The sequence below is a fragment of the Octopus bimaculoides genome, chromosome 9 (genome assembly GCF_046866305.1).
Source record: "Octopus bimaculoides isolate indiv1 chromosome 9, ASM4686630v1, whole genome shotgun sequence".
NCBI lineage: Eukaryota > Metazoa > Mollusca > Cephalopoda > Octopoda > Octopodidae > Octopus > Octopus bimaculoides.
In genome coordinates, this window is record NC_142936.1 from 82388421 (window position 1) to 82409174 (window position 20754).

General features: G+C 38.3%; 1 protein-coding gene across 2 annotated transcripts in view; it reads left to right on the plus strand.

Annotated features, from left to right (window-relative positions):
- Positions 1-19889, plus strand: part of LOC106867260 (uncharacterized) — a 36935-nt gene extending 17046 nt beyond the window's left edge. For both annotated transcript variants that reach the window (XM_089357893.1, XM_089357892.1), the window contains exons 2-4: positions 13417-13762; positions 17254-17458; positions 18157-19889. In XM_089357893.1, the coding sequence (XP_089214019.1) occupies positions 13421-13762; positions 17254-17458; positions 18157-18575 (966 nt within the window). In that variant the 5' untranslated portion in view covers positions 13417-13420 and the 3' untranslated portion in view covers positions 18576-19889. The remainder of the gene's footprint in view (positions 1-13416; positions 13763-17253; positions 17459-18156) is intronic.
- The last annotated feature ends 865 nt before the right edge of the window (positions 19890-20754 follow it).

The window sequence follows — 20754 nt, forward strand, 5'->3', positions numbered from 1 at the left end:
CATAAATATACATGCGGGCTCTAAACATAACAGACTTTCACTTTTCTGAGCGTCAAATTAATAATTAATACACCTGCTTGTTGTTCATACACCTGTCTTCATCTTTTGTGTTTCTATAAATTTCAACTATATGACGGGCATCTTTCATTTTCAGTCTACCAAATCTACTAACCAGGCTTCGGTTGGCCTGAGGTTATAGAAAAAGACACTTACCCAAGGTTCCACACAGTGGAGCTGAACCCGGAGCCATGTTGTTAGTAAGCAAGCTTGTTACCACACAGTCATGACTGCACCTACTGAGTTTTGATTTTCTCACAGAAAAAGCTACTTATGCTGGGCTAGTGTTCTATCCAGAGGGAGGTTTGTCTCATGTTAGCATCAAAACATCATAAAAGCAGGAGATGAGCAGCAGTCCAGTAGTCTGTGAAGTAACCAAAAGACTGTCTAACTGGCACAATGAGTTGGTGTTAACTTCAATGTTACAACAATGAAACACATCCCTACTTTTCAAGACAGGAAAACGCACACACACATCTCCTCCTCCTCCTCCTCTCTCTCACCGCACAGTCATTCCTGCAGCCATAGGCATGCCTTCCCCTGTACCTTCTACATTGAAAAATTAATCAGAAATCTACAGCATTTACAATTTTATTCTGTTAATGCAGCCAATCTCATAACCGAATCCTATTGGCCCCAAAGGGCAGCACCAAAAACTCTGCCTTCCAATTTTTTTATCAAGGGCAAATCAGTTTAGAGAGGCACACATGTTTTTCAAGTTATATACAGATGTAATTATTCAATTTGATACTGCAAACTAACAAAACAATGTTGGTTTTTGTGTAGTGGTAGAGTAAGTTGTTGTTAATCCCTAAGATCTATTTTCAGCTTAGTACACTTGGCAATTTAAATGGTAAGTCTCTTGGCCATGAACACAAATATGTATATATATATCTATATCTACCTATCCATATTTGTGTGTCTAAGTGGCCACGTAGTTCAGGTCATGATGTGTATATATAGATATATATATATGTATGTGTATATATATATGTGTGTGGGGGTGGGGGGTGTATGTATATAAAATACACTGCTTTATTTTCTGCTTGCATTGCCTCCATTCAGATTATTAAATGGTATATATGTGTATATATATATATATATATATATATATATATATATATATATATATATATATATTTGAAAATCCTACACGACTAGGTGAAAAGTGCTTTATTTAATGTGACATTAATAAAAATTTGTAAATGTACAAACATCCAGATTTCTGAGTACCTTAATTTTTTTCTATATAATTTCTGTACATCACCTCCAAACCTTCAAATATATATATATATATATATATATATATATATATATATATATATGTGTGTGTGTGTGTGTGTGTGTGTGTGTGTGAGTAAAAATAAATACAAAAAAAAGGGTTTTGTATGATCGTGTATAGAGGAATATATTATTTTATTTAAAAGAGTTCCAACACTGTCTGTTTTTTATGTTTTTTATTTATATTCTTGTAAAATTTATGTGGGATATAGAATATGGAATATATAATATAAAAAAAGATGGATGGTACAATGAAATGAAGTATTGAATGTCTTATTGAATATATGGAATATGTCTTATTGAATATATGAAATATTGAGTGTTCAATATAAAGGATTAAATATATAAAAATATAAAGGCGAATACGTATTTTCTATACCTTGTGGTATTTCATCATGGCCAGTATATATATATGTATATATATTTTATGTATTTATTTGTGTGTGTGTATACATGTATGGATAAATATGTGTGTGTGTATGCATGTATGTATGTATGCATGTGTGTATATATACATATGTGTGTGTGTGTGTGTGTGTGCGCGCGCACGCGCGTGTGTGTATGTACTGGCATTTGAGCATGGTTGATGCCAGTACCCTCTGATTGGCCCTCGGGCTGGTGGCATGTAAAAAGCACCCACTACACTCTTGGAGTGGTTGGCGTTAGGAAGGGCATCCAGCTGTAGAAGCTCTGCCAGATCAGATTGGAGACTGATGTAGCCTTCTGGCTCACCAGTCCTCAGTCAAACCCTCCAACCTATGCTAGCATGGAAAGCAGATGTTAAACGACAACGACGATGAGGATAAACCTCTGTACCTGGCTTTCGTTGACATGGAGAAAGCCTTTGACAGGGTCCCCCGATCCCTTATCTGGTGGTCAATGAGGAAACTTGGGATAGAAGAATGGCTAGTGAGAGCTGTGCGAGCCATGTACAGAGATGCGGCCAGTAAGGTGAGGGTTGGAAATGAGTACAGCAATGAATTCCGGGTAGAGGTAGGGGTCCACCAAGGTTCCGTCCTCAGCCCCCTATTATTTACCATAGTCCTCCAGGCAATCACAGAGGAGTTCAAGACAGGTTGCCCCTGGGAGCTCCTCTATGCTGATGACCTTGCCCTAATTGCGGAGTCACTATCAGAACTAGAGGAGAAGTTTCAGGTGTGGAAGCAAGGTCTAGAATTGAAGGGCCTTAGAGTCAACCTAGCTAAAACCAAAATCCTAATAAGTAGGAAGGTAGATAAAACACAAACCCCTTCAGGTAGATGGCCCTGCTCAGTATGTAGAAAAGGAGTAGGTAGTAACTCTATAAGATGTACCCGGTGCAAGCTATGGACACATAAGAGGTGCAGCAACATCAAAGGCAGGTTAACTAGCAAGTTAGTTTTTGTTTGTGGCAGATGTTCAGGTGCAATAAAGACTGCAAACAAACAGGAAACAACTTCTATCTCATTCCAGGGTGAAAAACTAGAGGTAGTCGATAGCTTCCGCTATCTGGGCGACCAAGTTAGTAGTGGGGGTGGGTGCGCTGAAAGTGTAGCTGCTAGAATAAGAATAGCCTGGGCAAAGTTTAGAGAGCTCTTACCCCTGCTGGCGACAAAGGGACTCTCACTCAGAGTAAAAGGCAGACTGTATGACGCATGCGTACGAACAACCATGCTACATGGCAGTGAAACATGGGCTGTAACTGCTGAGGACATACGTAAGCTCGCAAGGAATGAAGCCAGTATGCTCCGTTGGATGTGTAATGTCAATGTGAATACCCGTCAGAGTGTAAGTATCTTGAGAGAAAAGCTGAACATTAGAAGCATCAGTTGTGGCGTGCAAGAGAGACGATTGCGCTGGTATGGACATGTGGTGAGAATGGAGGAGGATAGCTGCGTGAAAAAGTGCCACACCCTAACAGTTGAGGGAACCCGTGGAAGAGGTAGGCCCAGGAAGACCTGGGCTGAGGTGGTGAGGCAAGACCTTCGTACATTGGGCCTCACCGAGGCGATGACTACGGACCGAGACCTTTGGAAATGGGCTGTGCGTGAGAAGACCCGGCAAGCCAAGTAAGATCGTTGCCAGTGCCCCTGGACTGGTTCTTGTGCGGGTGGCACATGAGATGCACCATTTTGAGCGTGGCCGTTGCCAGTACCGCCTGACTGGCTCCTGTAGGATTTTCGAGCGAGATCGTTGCCAGTGCCCCTGGACTGGCTTGTGCGGGTGGCACATAAAAGACACCATTTCGAGCGTGGCCGTTTTCGTGCGGGTGACACGTAAAAGCACCCACTACACTCTCTGAGTGGTTGGCGTTAGGAAGGGCATCCAGCTGTAGAAACTCTGCCAAATCAGACTGGAGCCTGGTGTTGCCATCCGGTTTCACCAGTCCTCAGTCAAATCGTCCAACCCATGCTAGCATGGAAAGCGGACGTTAAACGATGATGATGATGATGATGATGTATATATGTATGTATGTATGTATGCATGCACACACACAAATACACACACACACACACACACACACATACACATCCATGTATATATTTGTTTGAACTAAGGTTGTTAGCCACCACTGAAATTTCAAGATTTGCAATCTTTCAGGTGTCAGCTGAGAGACTGCAGAGAATAATGAAAGTCAAGTAGTCGCCAACCAACTTCTCAGTTTAAATAAATTTACAAATACATTCTGCACCATGTACTGAGTACAAACTTTAATTATCATTTATAAACTGTAACATTTGTGTACATGTTTGGTTATGTATGTGCATATATATATATATATACATATATATATATATATATATATATATATATATATATATATATATATATATATATATATATATATATATATATATATATATATACACACATATATATACATATATATATAAATAAAAAGAGATTAAAAAATTCAGGCAGGTATCAATAAAACTCTCAGTGTTAGATGAATTTGGTTAACTATGTCAAGCAATGAGACACCAATGAATGCAAGTAGAATAAACATTCAAGATAATTCCTCATGTATGATAAGTAGATCCAAATATTGTTCAGAGGAATTTCAAGACAGATTCGCGTTTGGCTGTACGGCTTTTGAATGTTGTTTTCACTGTCCAATTTTTCCTGTCTTGGTTTGTGTTTGCCACCTTGGAATCCTCTGTGTAGTGGGTTGATCCACTACTCAGGAAGAGACTATTCTAGAGTACGTTCTGTTTTATCTTCGAAACGTCTAGTTAGAATAGAGACAGCTGATGAAGGGATATTCCAAGTGGCTTTCCGTTTTCCTATGTGTTCGTTCCGTTGTCTGTAGTTCATTGTTCTAACGTCCTGTACCCTGATATGCATATATATACACATGTAGATGTAAGTATGTACATATATGTGTGTATACATGTATATATATTCTTTGTATTATTACATTATTGAACGCACACGTCCTTTTTTGCAAGTAAGTCTACTTTATATATATATATATATACACACATATATATATATATATATACACACACACACACACGCATTTTCTCACATACACACACACACATACGCATGCATGCACGCACACACACACACACACACATGAATATATGCATATGTGTGTATGTATATATTCATATCTGTATACATATTGTGACATACATTGGGAAACTTGTATCAGTTGTTAGTTGCTGAGACTTTGCATCCTTTAAAACCTCAATGCTTCCTGAAATTTGCCAACAATACACCTGATATCCCTCCCCCTTCCATACACAGGCACACACGTGTATCCTGACTCATACACTATTCACTTTCCTGACTTTTGTACATAATTCCATGTACTATACATGCACCTTTGATGAGTTGTAGTGCACCTGAGCACTATACACAATAATCTAATTATTATCATTATTCTAAACAGTTTGCACACCCACTTTCTAATTTACACTTCTCTTATATTCAGTTTATTTTTGCTTATGAAAATATCCTTTATTTTCCTCCCTTACTCTCACAGGACAATAAAGTCTCCTTAACTTCCCTTATGACTCTCATTAAGTATCAATCCAAACATTTAAATCTGAATAATCATTCACTTGGCTATTTTATCCAACTCGATAATTATATATATACACACACACACGCATATTTGTTTTAATGTGAAGCTTGCTTGTGCAGGATGGAATTTGATAAGGTTCACTTTCTATGGCTAGATGCCTTTCCTGTCACCAATCCCTACCTGTTTCCAAGTAAGGTAATATTTCCCATATAGGCGCAGGAGTGGCTGTGTGGTAAGTAGCTTGCTTACCAACCACATGGTTCGGGTTCAGTCCCACTGCGTGGCACCTTGGGAAAGTGTCTTCTACTATAGCCTCGGGCCGACCAAAGCCTTGTGAGTGGATTTGGTAGACGGAAACTGAAAGAAGCCCGTTGTATATATGTATATATATATGTATGTGTGTATATATGTTCGTGTGTCTGTGTTTGTCCCCCCAACATCGCTTGACAACCGATGCTGGTGTGTTTATGTCCCCGTAACTTAGTGGTTCGGCAAAAGAGACCGATAGAATAAGTACTACGCTTACAAAGAATAAGTCCAGGGGTCGATTTGCTCGACTAAAGGCAGTGCTCCAGCATGGCCGCAGTCAAATGACTGAAACAAGTAAAAGAGTAAAAGAGTAACCAGATACGTTTCCATGGAAAATTGGAAATGAAAGACACTACTTATATAAAGGTGGCACTCGTTTACAACTATCACAGACTGTAACACACACAGGAGATACACACACACACACACACACACACATACATATGAAGATGCATAGCCTAGTGGTTCGGGTGTTGCACTTATGATCTAGCAATCATGGGATCAATTTCTAGACCAAGCAATGTGTTGTGTTCTTGAGCAAAACACTTCATTTCACATTGCTCCAGATCACTTGCTTGACCATGGTTTACTTTCAGCTTATGCTGAAAGACCACAGCTAACCCACGAACTAACAACACACATATCCTGTGTATGTATGTTCAATTTTGTTTATATACTTCAAGCTACTTCTAATTCCTATTTGAATTTTTTCTGTGGTATGAAGCATTGAGACATGCTAGCAGATGGTGTCTAAACCATTTAGCATGTAGTCATAGTTAGCGATATACCTTGCAGAGGACCTTGTTCAGTATGCGGCATTGATAAGTCAAAACAATGACAAAACATCAATGTCTGTCGCTCTGAGAAGAGACCTGATGTGAGTTGTCTTGTTTGACAGTGACTTACTTGCAGCTGTTTTTTACACCAGGCACACAGAGAATACATTTTCTTACGCCTAAAAACTGCAGCTGACCCATGAACAAACAACACACACTCCTTGTGTATGTGTGTTCAATTTTGTTTATATACCTTGAACTGCTTCTAATCCATATATACATATAAGTTTCTTTCAGTTTCTGTCAACCAAATCCATACAAAAGTCATTAGTCGGCCCAGGGGATAGGGGTTATTGTAGAAGACAATTGCCCAAGGTGCCACGCAGTGTTACTGAACCTGGAATCAAGTGATTGGGAAGCAAGCTTTTTAGTAATATAGCCTTGATAGTATATAAATATAGGAAGCTCATACATATACATAAATGTATATATATCCCTATATGTATATGTAGACACACACACATTCACACACATTTATGTACGGATATGCATATATATAAGTATATATATATATAAATATGTGCACACATATATTTATTCACAAAACATACACAAACATAATTATTTAATTATTTCATACACCTGGTGCTTGTGGGACTTTGGGAAGCACTAACCTAACTTCTATGCCCAACCCACTCTTACACATTAAATAAATTTACCACAGCCCAAGAGATACTTTTATTTTCATTATAAGCAAAATGGGGGTTGCAAGATAATACTGCTCAGTCTGTCTATCTGTCCATCTATCCATCTATCTGTCTGTCTGTCTGTCTATCTATCCACCTGTCCATCCTTCCATCTGTCTATCTCTCTATGTGTCTGTTTGGCAGTGCCTGTCTGTCTGTTTGTTTCTCTTTCTGCTTATATATCTATCTATCAACCTATTTGTCTCTCAAGTTGTCCACTTGCTTACATGCCTGTCTGTTTGTGTATCTATCTATCTATCTAGCTCGCAATCTATCCATCTATCTATCTAATTATGCAACATATATATATATATATATATATATATATATATATATATATATAAATAAAACCATTTCAAAATATTCTCATAACACATATAAGATATACAATCAATTCAAAAATATGTCTGTGAAAGTTTTGTCAGCAATTGTAATTCTTATACTTATCAGGTATTCTAATAATAGATAAAAGGGTTGTAATTCTTAATAAAAGCAAATAAAAGCACTTCATCTTACAGAAGCAAAGCTGTGTGCCAAGATCCTTAAAATTAGCATAGCTCAAAATAGTGAATATATAAATGAGATCAAATCATAGGCAGTAGTAATGGAGACTATCTATTTATATATATTGAGTTTGGAGGTGCAGGAGGTGCACCAGACTCCACTCTGGTTTAACATGCTTTCTATGGGTGGATGTCCTTCCTAATGCCAACCACTCCAAGAGTGTAATGGGTGCTTTTATGTGCCACCAGTACAGGTGCCATTTGCATGACACTGATATCTGCCACAACTGCAGTTTTGTTCAGCTTGGTTGGTCTTTTTCCGAAGCACAACATAATGCCAAAGGTCTTGGTCATTGCCTCCATGAAGCCAAACACTTGAAAAGAGCTCAACCACTTTCCCTCCACGAGGCTCGAAAGGTGCTTTTTACATGCCAATGGCACAGGTGCCAGAGAGTGACACCAGCATCAGCCACAACTACAATTTCACCTGGCTTGAACTGGTCCTCTCAAGCATGCGTGTGTGTGTGTGTGTGTAATGTCAGTGTGCATACACGACAGAGTGTAAGCGCCTTGAGAGAAAAATTCGACTTAAGAAGCATCAGAAGTGGCGTGCAAGACAGACGACTGTGCTGATGTGGTCATGTGTTGCATATGGATGAGGACAGCTGTGTGAAAACGTGTCACACCCTAGCAGTAGAGGGAACCTGTGGAAGAGGTAGACCCAGGAAGTCCTGGGATGAGGTGGTGAAGCACGACCTTCGAACGTCAGGCCTCATGGAGGTGATGACAAGTGACCGAGACCTTTGGAGATATGCTGTGCTTGAGAAGACCTGGCAAGCCGAGACCGTAACTGTAGCCTATGCCAGTGCAGCATAACCAGCCCATTTAAGAGTACCCTTCAATCATTGGGCAATAAACTGTGCTTGTGAAAGCCTGTTGAGTCAAGTGAAGTCATTGTCATGGCTGATGCCAGCGCCACCTGACTAGCACCTGTGCTGGTGGCACGCAAAAAGCACTATTTGAGCATGGTCATTGCCAGCGCCACCCAACCGGCTCCCATGCCAGTGGAACATAAAAGGCACCATTCAAGCGTAATCAATGCCAGTACCACCTGACTGACCCTTGTGCCAGTGGCACGTAAAAAGCACTCACTACACTCTTGGAATGGCTGGCATTAGGAAGGGCATCCAGCTGTAGAAACCTTGTCAAATCAGATGGGAGCCTGGTACAGTCTTCTGGTTTGCCAGTCCTCAGACAAATCGTCCAACCCATGCCAACATGGAAAGCAGACGTTAAACGATGATGATGATTATATGTGTGTGTGTATGTGTATGTATATATGTATGTATATATGTATGTATATATATATATATATAGTGCTGGTACCATGGAAAAGCACCCTGTACATCAGTACATGCTATAAAATGCACTGAGATACAACTAATTTTTAAAGGGAAAAATGTTGGCAGTTGTGACATTCATGCTTTTCCCATAATATTGAAATGCTCCTAGGAATGAAGTGAAATACTTTACTGTCTGCTGCAGAGAATAATATTAAAATCCTTGATTTCAGACTTAGTTTAGTCAATGATGTTCATATGCTGATGTGTGTGTGTGTGTGTGTGTTCATACAATGATACACTAATATTTATTTATTCTATTTATTGACATAAACACAAGTTACATTTAACATGTCATTTTCTCCTGTTGAAGTTCTTCAGCTGTTCCAACCACCCAATGTATTCCTGTGGCAGAGAGGGGGGGGAAGAGACAGGGGAGGGGGAGAGAGAGAGAGAAAGAGGATGCATAACTGTGTGTGAAAGAGAAAGAGACAGAAAGAGAAAATATCTATGTGAGAGAAAGAGAGAATAGAGGAGATATATTAATATGAGAAAAAAGAATGATGAAAGAGTATGTGTGTGTATGTGGGGGGGGGGGGAGAAAGAGAGAGAGTAAGAGAGAGAGAGAGAGAGAGAATTTAGGACACTTCAAGTTAGCTTACTTAAACATGGATGATTTAATTTTAATTTACCTGAATGCAGACATGGCTAAGTTTCATGTAGCAACTACATGATTTCAGGTCCAATCTCACTAAGCAGTACCTTGAGCTAGTCTTTTTACTACGACCTTGGTTTGACGAAAGTTTTGTAAGACAAATTTGCTTGAAAACATTAAGTTGGACATAAGAAGTATCAGATGTGGTGTACAAAAGAGTATGCGCTGGTATGGTCATGTGTTGCGTATGAATGAGGACAGCTGTGTGAAGAAGTGTCATACCCTAACAGTTGCGGAAACCAGTGGAAGAGATAGACCCAGGAAGACGTGAGATAAGGTGGTGAAGCATGACCTTTGAACATTGGGCCTCACAGAGGCAATGACAAGCGAATGAGACCTTTGGCGATATGCTGTGCTTGAGAAGACCCGACAAGCCAAGTGAGATTATATTTATGGCCGATAACAATGTTGCATAACCGCCCGTTTAAAAGTACCCTTCAATCATCGGGCAATATGCTGTGCTTGAGAAGACCTGTTGAGTTAAGTGAGATCATAGTCGTGGGCAATGCCAGTACCTTTTGAACGTTGGGCCTCACGGAGGGAATGACATATGGCCAAGACCTTTGGTAATATGGTGTGCTTGAGAAGACCTGTCAAACCAAGTGAAATCATAGTTGTGGTAGATACTGGTGTCATGCAACTGGCACCCATGCCGGTAGCACATAAAAGCACCCATTACGCTCTCAGAGTGATTGGCATGGAGAAGGGCATCCAGCCACAGAAACCATGTTAAAAAAAAAAGACTGTAATCTGGTGCAGCTCCTCAGCTTACCAGCTCTGGTCAAACTGTCCAACCCATGCCAGCATGGACAATGGACATTAAATGATGATGATGATGAGGAGGATGATATATACATATATAAGGAATTTTTTTTTATATCTTCTGTTTCAGTATAATAAATGCATTGATTTTATAAGTTCAAAGCGAAAGAAAGACATGTGGTATGTATGTAGAGGAAACCTTGACCTATTTTAATGTATTTAATCTGTGTAAATCAATGTACAGGTTCTGAATCTCCTCTGAATCAATATAATTATACAATTATACTGAAACGAGGACAGTTGTCTAAGAAAATTGAGTGCTAGGTTGTATGACTTTCTGTATCCAGTTTTATGTTTTGTCTTCTTTAGTTCGTATTCCGACATAGTTATATAGTTCTTTTGTTTTTTGCCTTTTATCTTTTTTATTTGCATCAGTCATTGGACTGCAGTTGTGCTGGGGCACTAACGCTAGTATACTCCGCAGGATGTGTAATGTAAGTGTATTGAAAGAAAAGCTTGACATAAGAGAAATTAGACACAATGAGCAAGAGAGAAAACGGCACTGGTTTGGCCATGTGATGCAGATGGATGCCAACATCATCATCATCATCATCATCATCATCATCATCATCATCATCGTCATCATCATTATTATCATCATCATCATCATTTAATGTCTGCTTTCCTCGCTGGCATGGGTTGGACGATTTGACTGAGGACTGGTGAACTGGATGGCTACACCAGGCTCCAACTGATTTGGCAGTGTTTCTACAGCTGGATGCCCTTCCTAACGCCAACCACTCCAAGAGTGTAGTGGGTGCTTTTACGTGCCACTGGCATGAAGGCCAGTCAGGCGGTACTGGCAACGGCAACGGCTCCATAAAAAAAAAGTGCCAATCTCTCAAAGTAGATGGAACATGTGGAAGTGAGAGACCCAGGAAGACATGGGACGAAGTACAGAAGGACAACCTCAAGACACTGAACCTTTCCAATGAAATGACAAAGGACTGAAATACATGATGCCTTCCTGTACTCAAGAAGACCCAAACTCCACAGTAGAAGTGTTAAGGTCACTCATTCTAGTAAAGAGGATTGGCCTACAAGAGTTCTGTGCTGGTGCCACATAAAAAGCATTCATTCCGGTGTCACATTAGAAGCAATCATCACATGTCAGATCATGCTACAAACTTCAACCATTCCTTCTAAGCATTTTACTTCCTCACCCATTGTACTGCTCCCGCACTGCCCTAACCTTTTCCCAAACTGCTCACACTACCTCCAACTCTACTTGCACCATCTCCCACACTACTCACACCACCTTGCATTAGTTTCCTCCTCCTCCTCTTCCTATATCAACCTTTCTGTGTCACTCACTCCTTTACCTCTTTTCTTTTCTCATCTGCAATTTTATTACCTTGGAAATGAGAGAGAGAGAGAGAGAGAGAGAGAGAGAGAGAGAGAGGAAGACAGAGAGAGAGAGAGAGAGAGAGAGAGAGGAAGACAGAGAGAGAGAGAGAGAGAACCTTCCTGAGTCATATACACTCCTAGGGCTGGTTTCTCCCGTTCCCATGGTACATATATACTTTCCCTCCACCATCCTGGATGAGACATCACTGTTGCAGGATTACTCATTTTGCCAGCTTGGACTGGAGCAATATGAAATGAAGTGTTTTGCTCAAGAACACGATGCATTGCCTGGTCCAGGAATCAAAACTACAATCTCACAATCATGAATCCATCACCCTAACCACTAAGCCTTGTGCTTCCACATTTTCAAACAAAGGACAAAAGCTTGAAATAGGAAATGGTGCCTCTATTTTCTCTGTCTCTCTGTCTGTCTGTCTCACTCTCCTTTCCTCTCTCAAAAAGACAAGTGTTTAAGTTGCTGGATATTTTCCATTCCTGCTCAACTTCTTTTATGAATTCTCCTATAGATTAACTTAGTTGGCACAGAACATCACCAGTTTCCAGAAATTCAAGATTTTACCATATTTACAATAAATAGTTACATTGTCGCTCTATCATAACTTGGCCTTTAGCTTCTCCCTCATTATTCTATGTTCAAATTTTGTGTTAGGTTTGACTCAAGGGAGTTTTTGTGAGAGTGAAGTTAGCAGAATGGTGACCAAAGCAGCAAAACTCTCTTTCTCTAACTTTCTCTGTTTCTACCCCCACTCTCTCTCTCTCTCTCTCTATATATATATATATATATATATATATACATATCTGCAGTCGAAACATATGTAGGTCTGATATATGCTGTAGAAAACTTTTAAATAAAGAAGTTTTCAGGTGTGAATAAAACTTCCACTCTCTTCTTTGTTATCAACATTATATATATATTTGTGTGTGTATGTGTGTGTGTGTCTATATATATATATATATATATATATACATATATTGTATATCAAACCCCAGCTGTTAGATTTAATTTGTTTATCTGCATAATTGCCTCTGTATCTGCTCATCTGGATTCCCTTTATAGCCACTCTTTACCTCACAGAATTGGTCTCTCATAAAGACATTGAAGTTTAAGCTCAAATCCTTTGACTGCTGCTAAGTGTTTTCTATACCAAGAACCTCTGGATCTCATCTGTTGACTCTGTATGTGTGTGTGTGTGTGTGTGTGTACGTACAACTGTTAAATTAGTTATGTCCCTTCTTTCGGGAAACTAACTTAGCCGTTTAACAAACAATGGTTTGATAAAATAACCACTGGACTGAATGGGTTGGCATGATAGACTACTAACCTTTAATGCAATGCTCCATCATGGCCATAATCCAGCAAGTGGAACTAACAAAAGAATAAAAGAACACAAAGGTTTGATTGTTACTGAAACCAATATGATATTATTATTATTATTATATTTTTTCATATTCTTGTTTTTAATTTCTTTTTTTTTCTTTTTTTACAGAACAATGACAGCCAGAGGACTTCATGAGAGTTGTCAAGGACCTTATCCTGGGTTTGATCTCCAGCCAAAGAATGCTCGTCCAATGTCGAATTCAAGGGTCCGTCCTGAAGCAGAGGAATATGCAACAATGCATAAAGGATCTTTAAATCTCTTTGAGTCTTCTTATTTTACAGGGAATAACGGTAATAATAATGTGAAATCCAGGTGCCCCTCACAAGCATCCCGAGAAAATTTAGTTTACAGCCGACAAGGATCTGTGAGTAAAATTATTCACTGCCAGGCCACCCCACGTCCTGACACTCCAAACCAAACCCGAATCAGACCAGAAGCGTTGTCAATTGCTGAGGTATGTAAACAAAAATGTATGCATGTGCATGTGTGTGTTTTTTCTTTGAGTTTTGCTAAAGTTCTTCTCAAAAGAGTTCATGCCAGTTGCTAACAAATTGACAAGACTTTTTGGGTTAAGAAAGTTCCTGGTATTTGTAAATATGTGGTTGAATTGGCATGTTAGCTAAGTTGTTTATACATACACCCATCTTACAAATCTTTATTTTGACACTAATAGATAGGATTTGGAGAATGTGCATCAATTTTCTCTGCTCTTTCTGTAAAAAAACATACTATACTCTTTTACTTGTTTCAGTCATTTGACTGTGGCCATGCTGGAGCACTGCCTTTCGTCAAGCAAATCGACCCCAGGACTTATTCTTTGTAAGCCTAGTACTTATTCTATCGGTCTCTTTTGCCGAACCGCTAAGTTACGGGGACGTAAACGCACCAGCATCGGTTGTCAAGCGATGTTGGGGGGACAAACACAGAGACACAAACACACACACACATATATATATATATATATATATATATATATATATATATATATGTATATATGCATATATATATACGACGGGCTTCTTTCAGTTTCCGTCTACCAAATCCACTCACAAGGCTTTGGTCGGCCCAAGGCTATAGTAGAAGACACTTGCCCAAGGTGCCATGCAGTGGAACTGAACCCGGAACCATGTGGTTCGTAAGCAAGCTACTTACCACACAGTCACTCCTACACCTATTCCTAGTTTTTATGTAAATTTGTTGGTACATTCCTGAAATGTACCTAGGTACAAGTGTACCTCGTAGCTACAAATGAGGATTTACAGTCAGTGTACAAGAGATTTAAATTCTGCTTTAATTCACCACAAATGTTCTCCCTCTTTGTTTGTATGTGTGTGTGTGTGTGTGTGTGTGTGTGTGTGTGTGTGTGTGTGTGTGTGTGTGTGTGTGTGTGTGTGTGTGTTTGTGTGTGTGAAAACCAGATTAAGGGCTACTGATGCTCTATGTACAATCTAACAATGGCCTTCTCTCAGTACTTCCATTGTAGAAATGACAAGACAATGAGACACAATAAATGCTGAATGTGAAATATTAAATGAGAATTTTTGTTTTCTTCTAGGCTAATCCTCACAACTATATTAAATATAGCTTATTTTTCACCCACCAGGTTAATCCCCAAAATTATTTTAAATACAGCCTTGGTCCTTTTAACATGTACTTATTTTGTCTCATGTATAGTTGGGACCTCATACATACACACATACATACATACATACAGACATACAGAAAGGCAGACAGACAGACAGACAGACAGAACCTGGTGGAGCCCTCTACTTGGTCTTTCTCTGTCAAATTGTCCAACCCATGTCAGCATGGAAAAAGGATGCTAAATGATGATAATGATATATATATATATATACAACAGCTGCAGTATTTTATATTTGCTTTGCATCCTGGAAGGGGTTGGACAGGTTGCTGCTTATTTGGAGTTGCTACCCTCCCAGCTATGATTAGGGGAACGTATTTATACATACATGTATATGTGTGTGTTTTGTATGTGGAGACAGTAATTTAAATAAACATGAATAGGCTTGATATATATAAATATACATATATACACGCTCACATATAGATACACACACACATAATGAGAGAGAGACTTACAAATAACTAAATATATTCAGAAGATAAACACATATGTACAAGCATCGGCCATGACGAAGGGAAATAGCCCTGAAACTCGAGTCGCCTTTATATATATATATTTATATTTATATATTTATATATTTGATCCTTTATATTGAACACTCAATATTTCATCTACATTCAATACTTTCTTTCATGGTGCCATCCATTTTTATTTTATTTTATTTTATATTGTATATTGTATATCATATTATATATTGTATATTCCATATTCTATACCCCACATTAGTTCTGCAGGAATATAAAGAAAACATAAAAAAACAGACAGTGTTGGAACTCTTTTAAGCAAAATAATATATTCCTCTATACACAATCATACAAAAAAATCCACCTTTTTTGTATTTATTTTTACTCGCATATATATATATATATATATATATATATATATACTTTATTTAAAAGCAGCAGAAATATAACAAAAAGCTGTTACTCAGAGTTTCACGTTCCCGTTCATTGGACAGTTTTGTTAGAAATGGGAGAGAAATGACAATGCAATCAAAACTAATATAAATTAAAAAACATGGATCTGTTTCATTGGTCGTTTCAAATAACGGTCTTAGGTATGCAATGAACAAAATAAACAAAACAAATGAATTCAATATAGATTCATTCTATTTTTTTAAAAATCAAAGAAAACCTTAAATTGAAAAGTGGGTTCAAAATACATATTGTAAATAATTATATTCGAATTAATAATAATTATATTCGAAACCTATAACCAATGAATTTATTGTTCCAAAACGGATGGTATAATTTGGAAAATATAAATTGTTGTGTGATTAAGAAGGTCACTTTGCAACCACATGGTAGTGGGTTCAGTCCCACTACATTGCATCTTGGGCAAGTATCTTCTATAGCTCTGGGCTGACCATGCCTTGTGAGTAAATTTGGTAGACAGAAATTGTGTGGCAGACTGTCATACATACATATATATAAATGTATCTTTGTGTTTGTGTTTTTTGCATTTGTCCCCACCAACACTTGCCAACCAGTGTTGGTTTATTTTTGTCCCTATAACTTAGTGGTTTGGCAAAAGCATCTGGTAGAATAAGTTCCAGACTTTAAAATAGGTACTGGAGTTTTTTCAACTAAACCCTTCAAGGTGGTGCTCCAGCATGATCGCAGTCCAATGCCTGCAAAGCAAGTGAAAGATAAAAAGTAAATAGATGGATATAAACAGGTGAGTTAACTCACCTTTCAGAGTAATGTTAACACTGACACAAATCTATTGACTTTTTATATCAACAGTTTAGGGAGACTTGAAAAGAGCACCTTATGTTTTACCATATTTGAAGGCATACAAGATACATATAGCCCTGGTCCTATATGCAAAGTTGCTTTAAGTTTTTAAATGTTAATGCACTATTATTACCTCTTATCATCATCATCATCATCATTATCATCGTTTAACATCCACCTTCCATGCTACCTTGGATAGGACGATTTCACAAAACCCGTCTAGGCAGAAGCCTGCACCAGACTTCTGCGACTGTTTTGGCAGGATTTCCACAGCTGGATGCCCTTCCTAGCACCAACCACTCAGTAAGGCTATAGTAGAAGACACTTGCCCAAGGTGTCATGCAGTGGGTCTGGACCTGGAACCACGAGATTGGGAAGTAAGCTTCTTACCACACAGCCACACCTGCACACTAAATAACTTTTTTGCCATATATGTGCTGTGTTGAAATTAGGATGTTTCAAGTATGCCTGTGTATCTTTTATGACATCAAAAATGGTGTGGATTCTGAATGCTGAAAGAGGTTTTATTTTATCTTTGTCTTTTCAAATGAATTCTGCGTATAGAGCCAGAAAGGAAATGCAATGGCCAGTCTTCTGTGCTCTAACAACCAACAAAATGCAAACCACAGAAAAACCGAAGAAAGGAGAACCTCTCAACCAAATTGGAAAATATCAACTTTATTACACCATACTGTAAATGAACCTGCCTCTTACAGACCTGCTCCCAGAGTAAAACCAGAAGCCAAAGTCACAGCTGAAGCAGCTAAAGGTATATGGTTACTTGAAGTTCTTTTTTGTACTATGTATGTTACTTGCTTTTTTTTTAATATTAATTATGACCAATCTCTTGGAAACTGTGCAGAAACATGCAACCGTCAGACATCTACCATACTCTGAACTCTTAGCATGGACGCATTAAAGTTCCAAGGTCTGACAACTGATTTGTTAGTCACCCACAAGATATCACCTACCACCTTTCCAACAACAACCTTGAGCCACTTTTTGAATTTCAAATGTCTAATATTCATGGACATGCTTACAAAATAAATCGACCACATGACTGATTCTTTGTAAGCATAGTACTTATTCTATCAGTCTCTTTTGCCAAACCACTTAGTCACAGGGATGTAAGCACACCAGCATCGGTTGTCAAGCAATGCTGGGGGCACAAACAGACACACAAACATATACACACACATACATGCATACATACATACATACACACACACATATATATATATATACACATATAACGGGCTTCTTTCAGTTTCCGTCTACCAAATCCACTCACAGGGCTTTGGATGACCCAAGGTTATACTATAAGACACTTGCCCAAGGTGCCATGCAGTGGAACTGAACCCGGAACCATGTGGTTGGTAAGCAAGCTACTTACCACACAGCCACTCCTGAATATTTTAATTGAAATCATGAAAATTCCTTCTCAATGTTTTTATATTTTGATTACAGGGGCTTCAATGGCTGCTATCTTGAGTCAACCCCCCAAAAGCAAGCCAGTTCCAACTGTGTTTCACATAAAAAATACAACAAACTCTTTATGCCTCTGGGAAAAGGCAGTCAACAGCATCACTAAAGGAGAGCAAATGAGAAAGGTACTGAGCAGCAACAACGATGCAGAAATAGCAGCAGCACCTGCAGCTCGGGTGAAAAGAGAAGGCCAGCATATATCAAATCTCGACAGAGGAGGCCGTATGAACAAACTGATTTATGATACCAGCTCACTTCCAGCACCTATTAAACCAGTTCCCAGATGTGGCATGTCTAAAGTTGCCAAAAAGATAATGCAACAGAATAGAGGTACTGTTGGAAGTCTTTTAACAAATTTGGCAAGCCATCAGATTGTTTTACAACCTGGAGTCAGAAGTTGAGAAACTTATATCTAAGTTCATGCCTCTGGTTATCTATCTATCTATCTATCTACATACCTGTTTGTACACACACACACACACACACAAACATACACATGCATGCATACACACACACACATGCACGTGTGCACACATATATATTCTTTTACTTGTTTCAGTCATTAGACTCCCCACCAAAAAGAACAAACTAGATTTATTCAGTTTGATATCGGCTGCTATATAGATTATTTATATATAATCAGTTGATATCAAACTGGATAAATTTCTCTCTCTCTTTCTGTCTCTCTCTATATATATATGCATACATGCATATATTTTCTTACCCACCTTATTCCCTCAACCATCATCCACCCCAAATATTTGTAACTGTGATTTGCAAAGCACATTCCATACACTGTCGTCCCTTTATCCCTATTTATTCTACTACTAACTAAGTTAGAATAAGGGCGGAGGGCAGGTGGACTAGAGGGCACAAGCTTATGACTTTGAAGTGCTTTACCACCCGTTAGAGGCAAAAGGGGATCTTTTGGTAAAGAATTGCCTTTCTTTTTATTTATAAATGATTTTATTTCTTCTGTTCTTTTTTGTTATTTGTAAATCTATCATGCATAACATATAAGTGCTGTATACCTATAACACATAGGTAAATTATATGCATATTGCACTAATTACAGAAGTACTTAATGAACAGTTTGAAATAGGGCCTACATTTCACATCTGGTCTGGATCTAGTTGAAATAGTGCAAACATTTCAAATCTGTCCTGGGTCTATTACCATTTGAAATGGGCCTATGTTTTACATCTGTCTGAGACCTGCTACAAACTGAGACGAGCTTGAATTTCACATCTGACCAGGGCCCACCATTTGAAATGGAACCTACATTTCACATCTGCACTGGGCCTATTACCAGTTGAAATGGAGCTTTCATTTCACATCTGACCCAGATTTGCATGGGCCAATTACTGACAAAAATTCCTTCTTTATTGCAAGAACTGTTTTCACTCAGTAAGTTTACACTTTTCTTCACAGTATTACAAGCAAATCTTTTCAAATTTCTACACACCTCTAGTATTTCTCCAAATTCATTTCCACATACACATCAGCACATTTGTCAGATGTAAGTGATGAATTAAATGCAATTTTTTGTGTTTTAATTTACCACAAACTTCAATCTTTTTAATACCAAACACCTGTATTAAAGTGTTGAAATTTAAATTCCAATCATGGACTGAAATTTTATTTTTGCACAAAAGATTAAAATAAGATTTGAATTTGTAAAAAATTATCTTTCAATAAATAAGTTAATTCATTAAGTCTATCATAATTCTTGATTATTAAAAAAAAATTAAGTGCTAATTTTATACTTGTGTGTGTGTATTTTACATTTATGCCTCTCCTAAAAAAAATTCAATTCAGCTACCAATGCTGATGATGTCATTTCCCCAATCAGCAAATCTTCCACTGGCTTTGCACCTTCAAACATATGAAACAATTAGAGATCTATTACTTCAGAGACAAGTAAAGGTTAGTAACAGGAGAGCACCCAGCTGTAAAACAAGGCCTCAATTATATATTCAGCTAACGTATGGAAAAACAGGTATAAAATGAACATACATACATATGCATGTATGTATGTATGAACCTTTATGCTTCTTTCTTTCCATCTCCTTATTCTTTTACTCCCTTACTCTATGTTGTCATCTTATTAATATATACCATTCTCATTTTCCCTATTTTTCTCTAATGGAATATCCCATAGTCGGGGATATTTCAGAAACAGCTGTAAGATTTTGAATTTCTTCCTATAATAATATTGTATATGACTTGAGATGTGTGCCTTGCTTTAATGTTTGCTGTCCTGTTTAACAATTATATCTATTTATCTATCTATCTATCATAAATGGCATCTATGCCAGTAGCACATAGCATTATTCGAGCATTGGGCCTCATGGAGGCAATGTGGCTGATACTGGTGTCACATAAAAAGCACCATTCAAGTGCTGGGCCCCATGGAGGTAATGTGGCCGATGCCAGTGTCATGTAAAAGCACCTATTACACTCTTGGAGTGTTTGGTATTAGGAAGTGCATCCAGCCATAGAAACCATGCCAAATCAGACTGGAGTGTGGTACAGCCCTGGTCAAACCATCCAACTCATAGCAGCATGGTCAATGGCTGT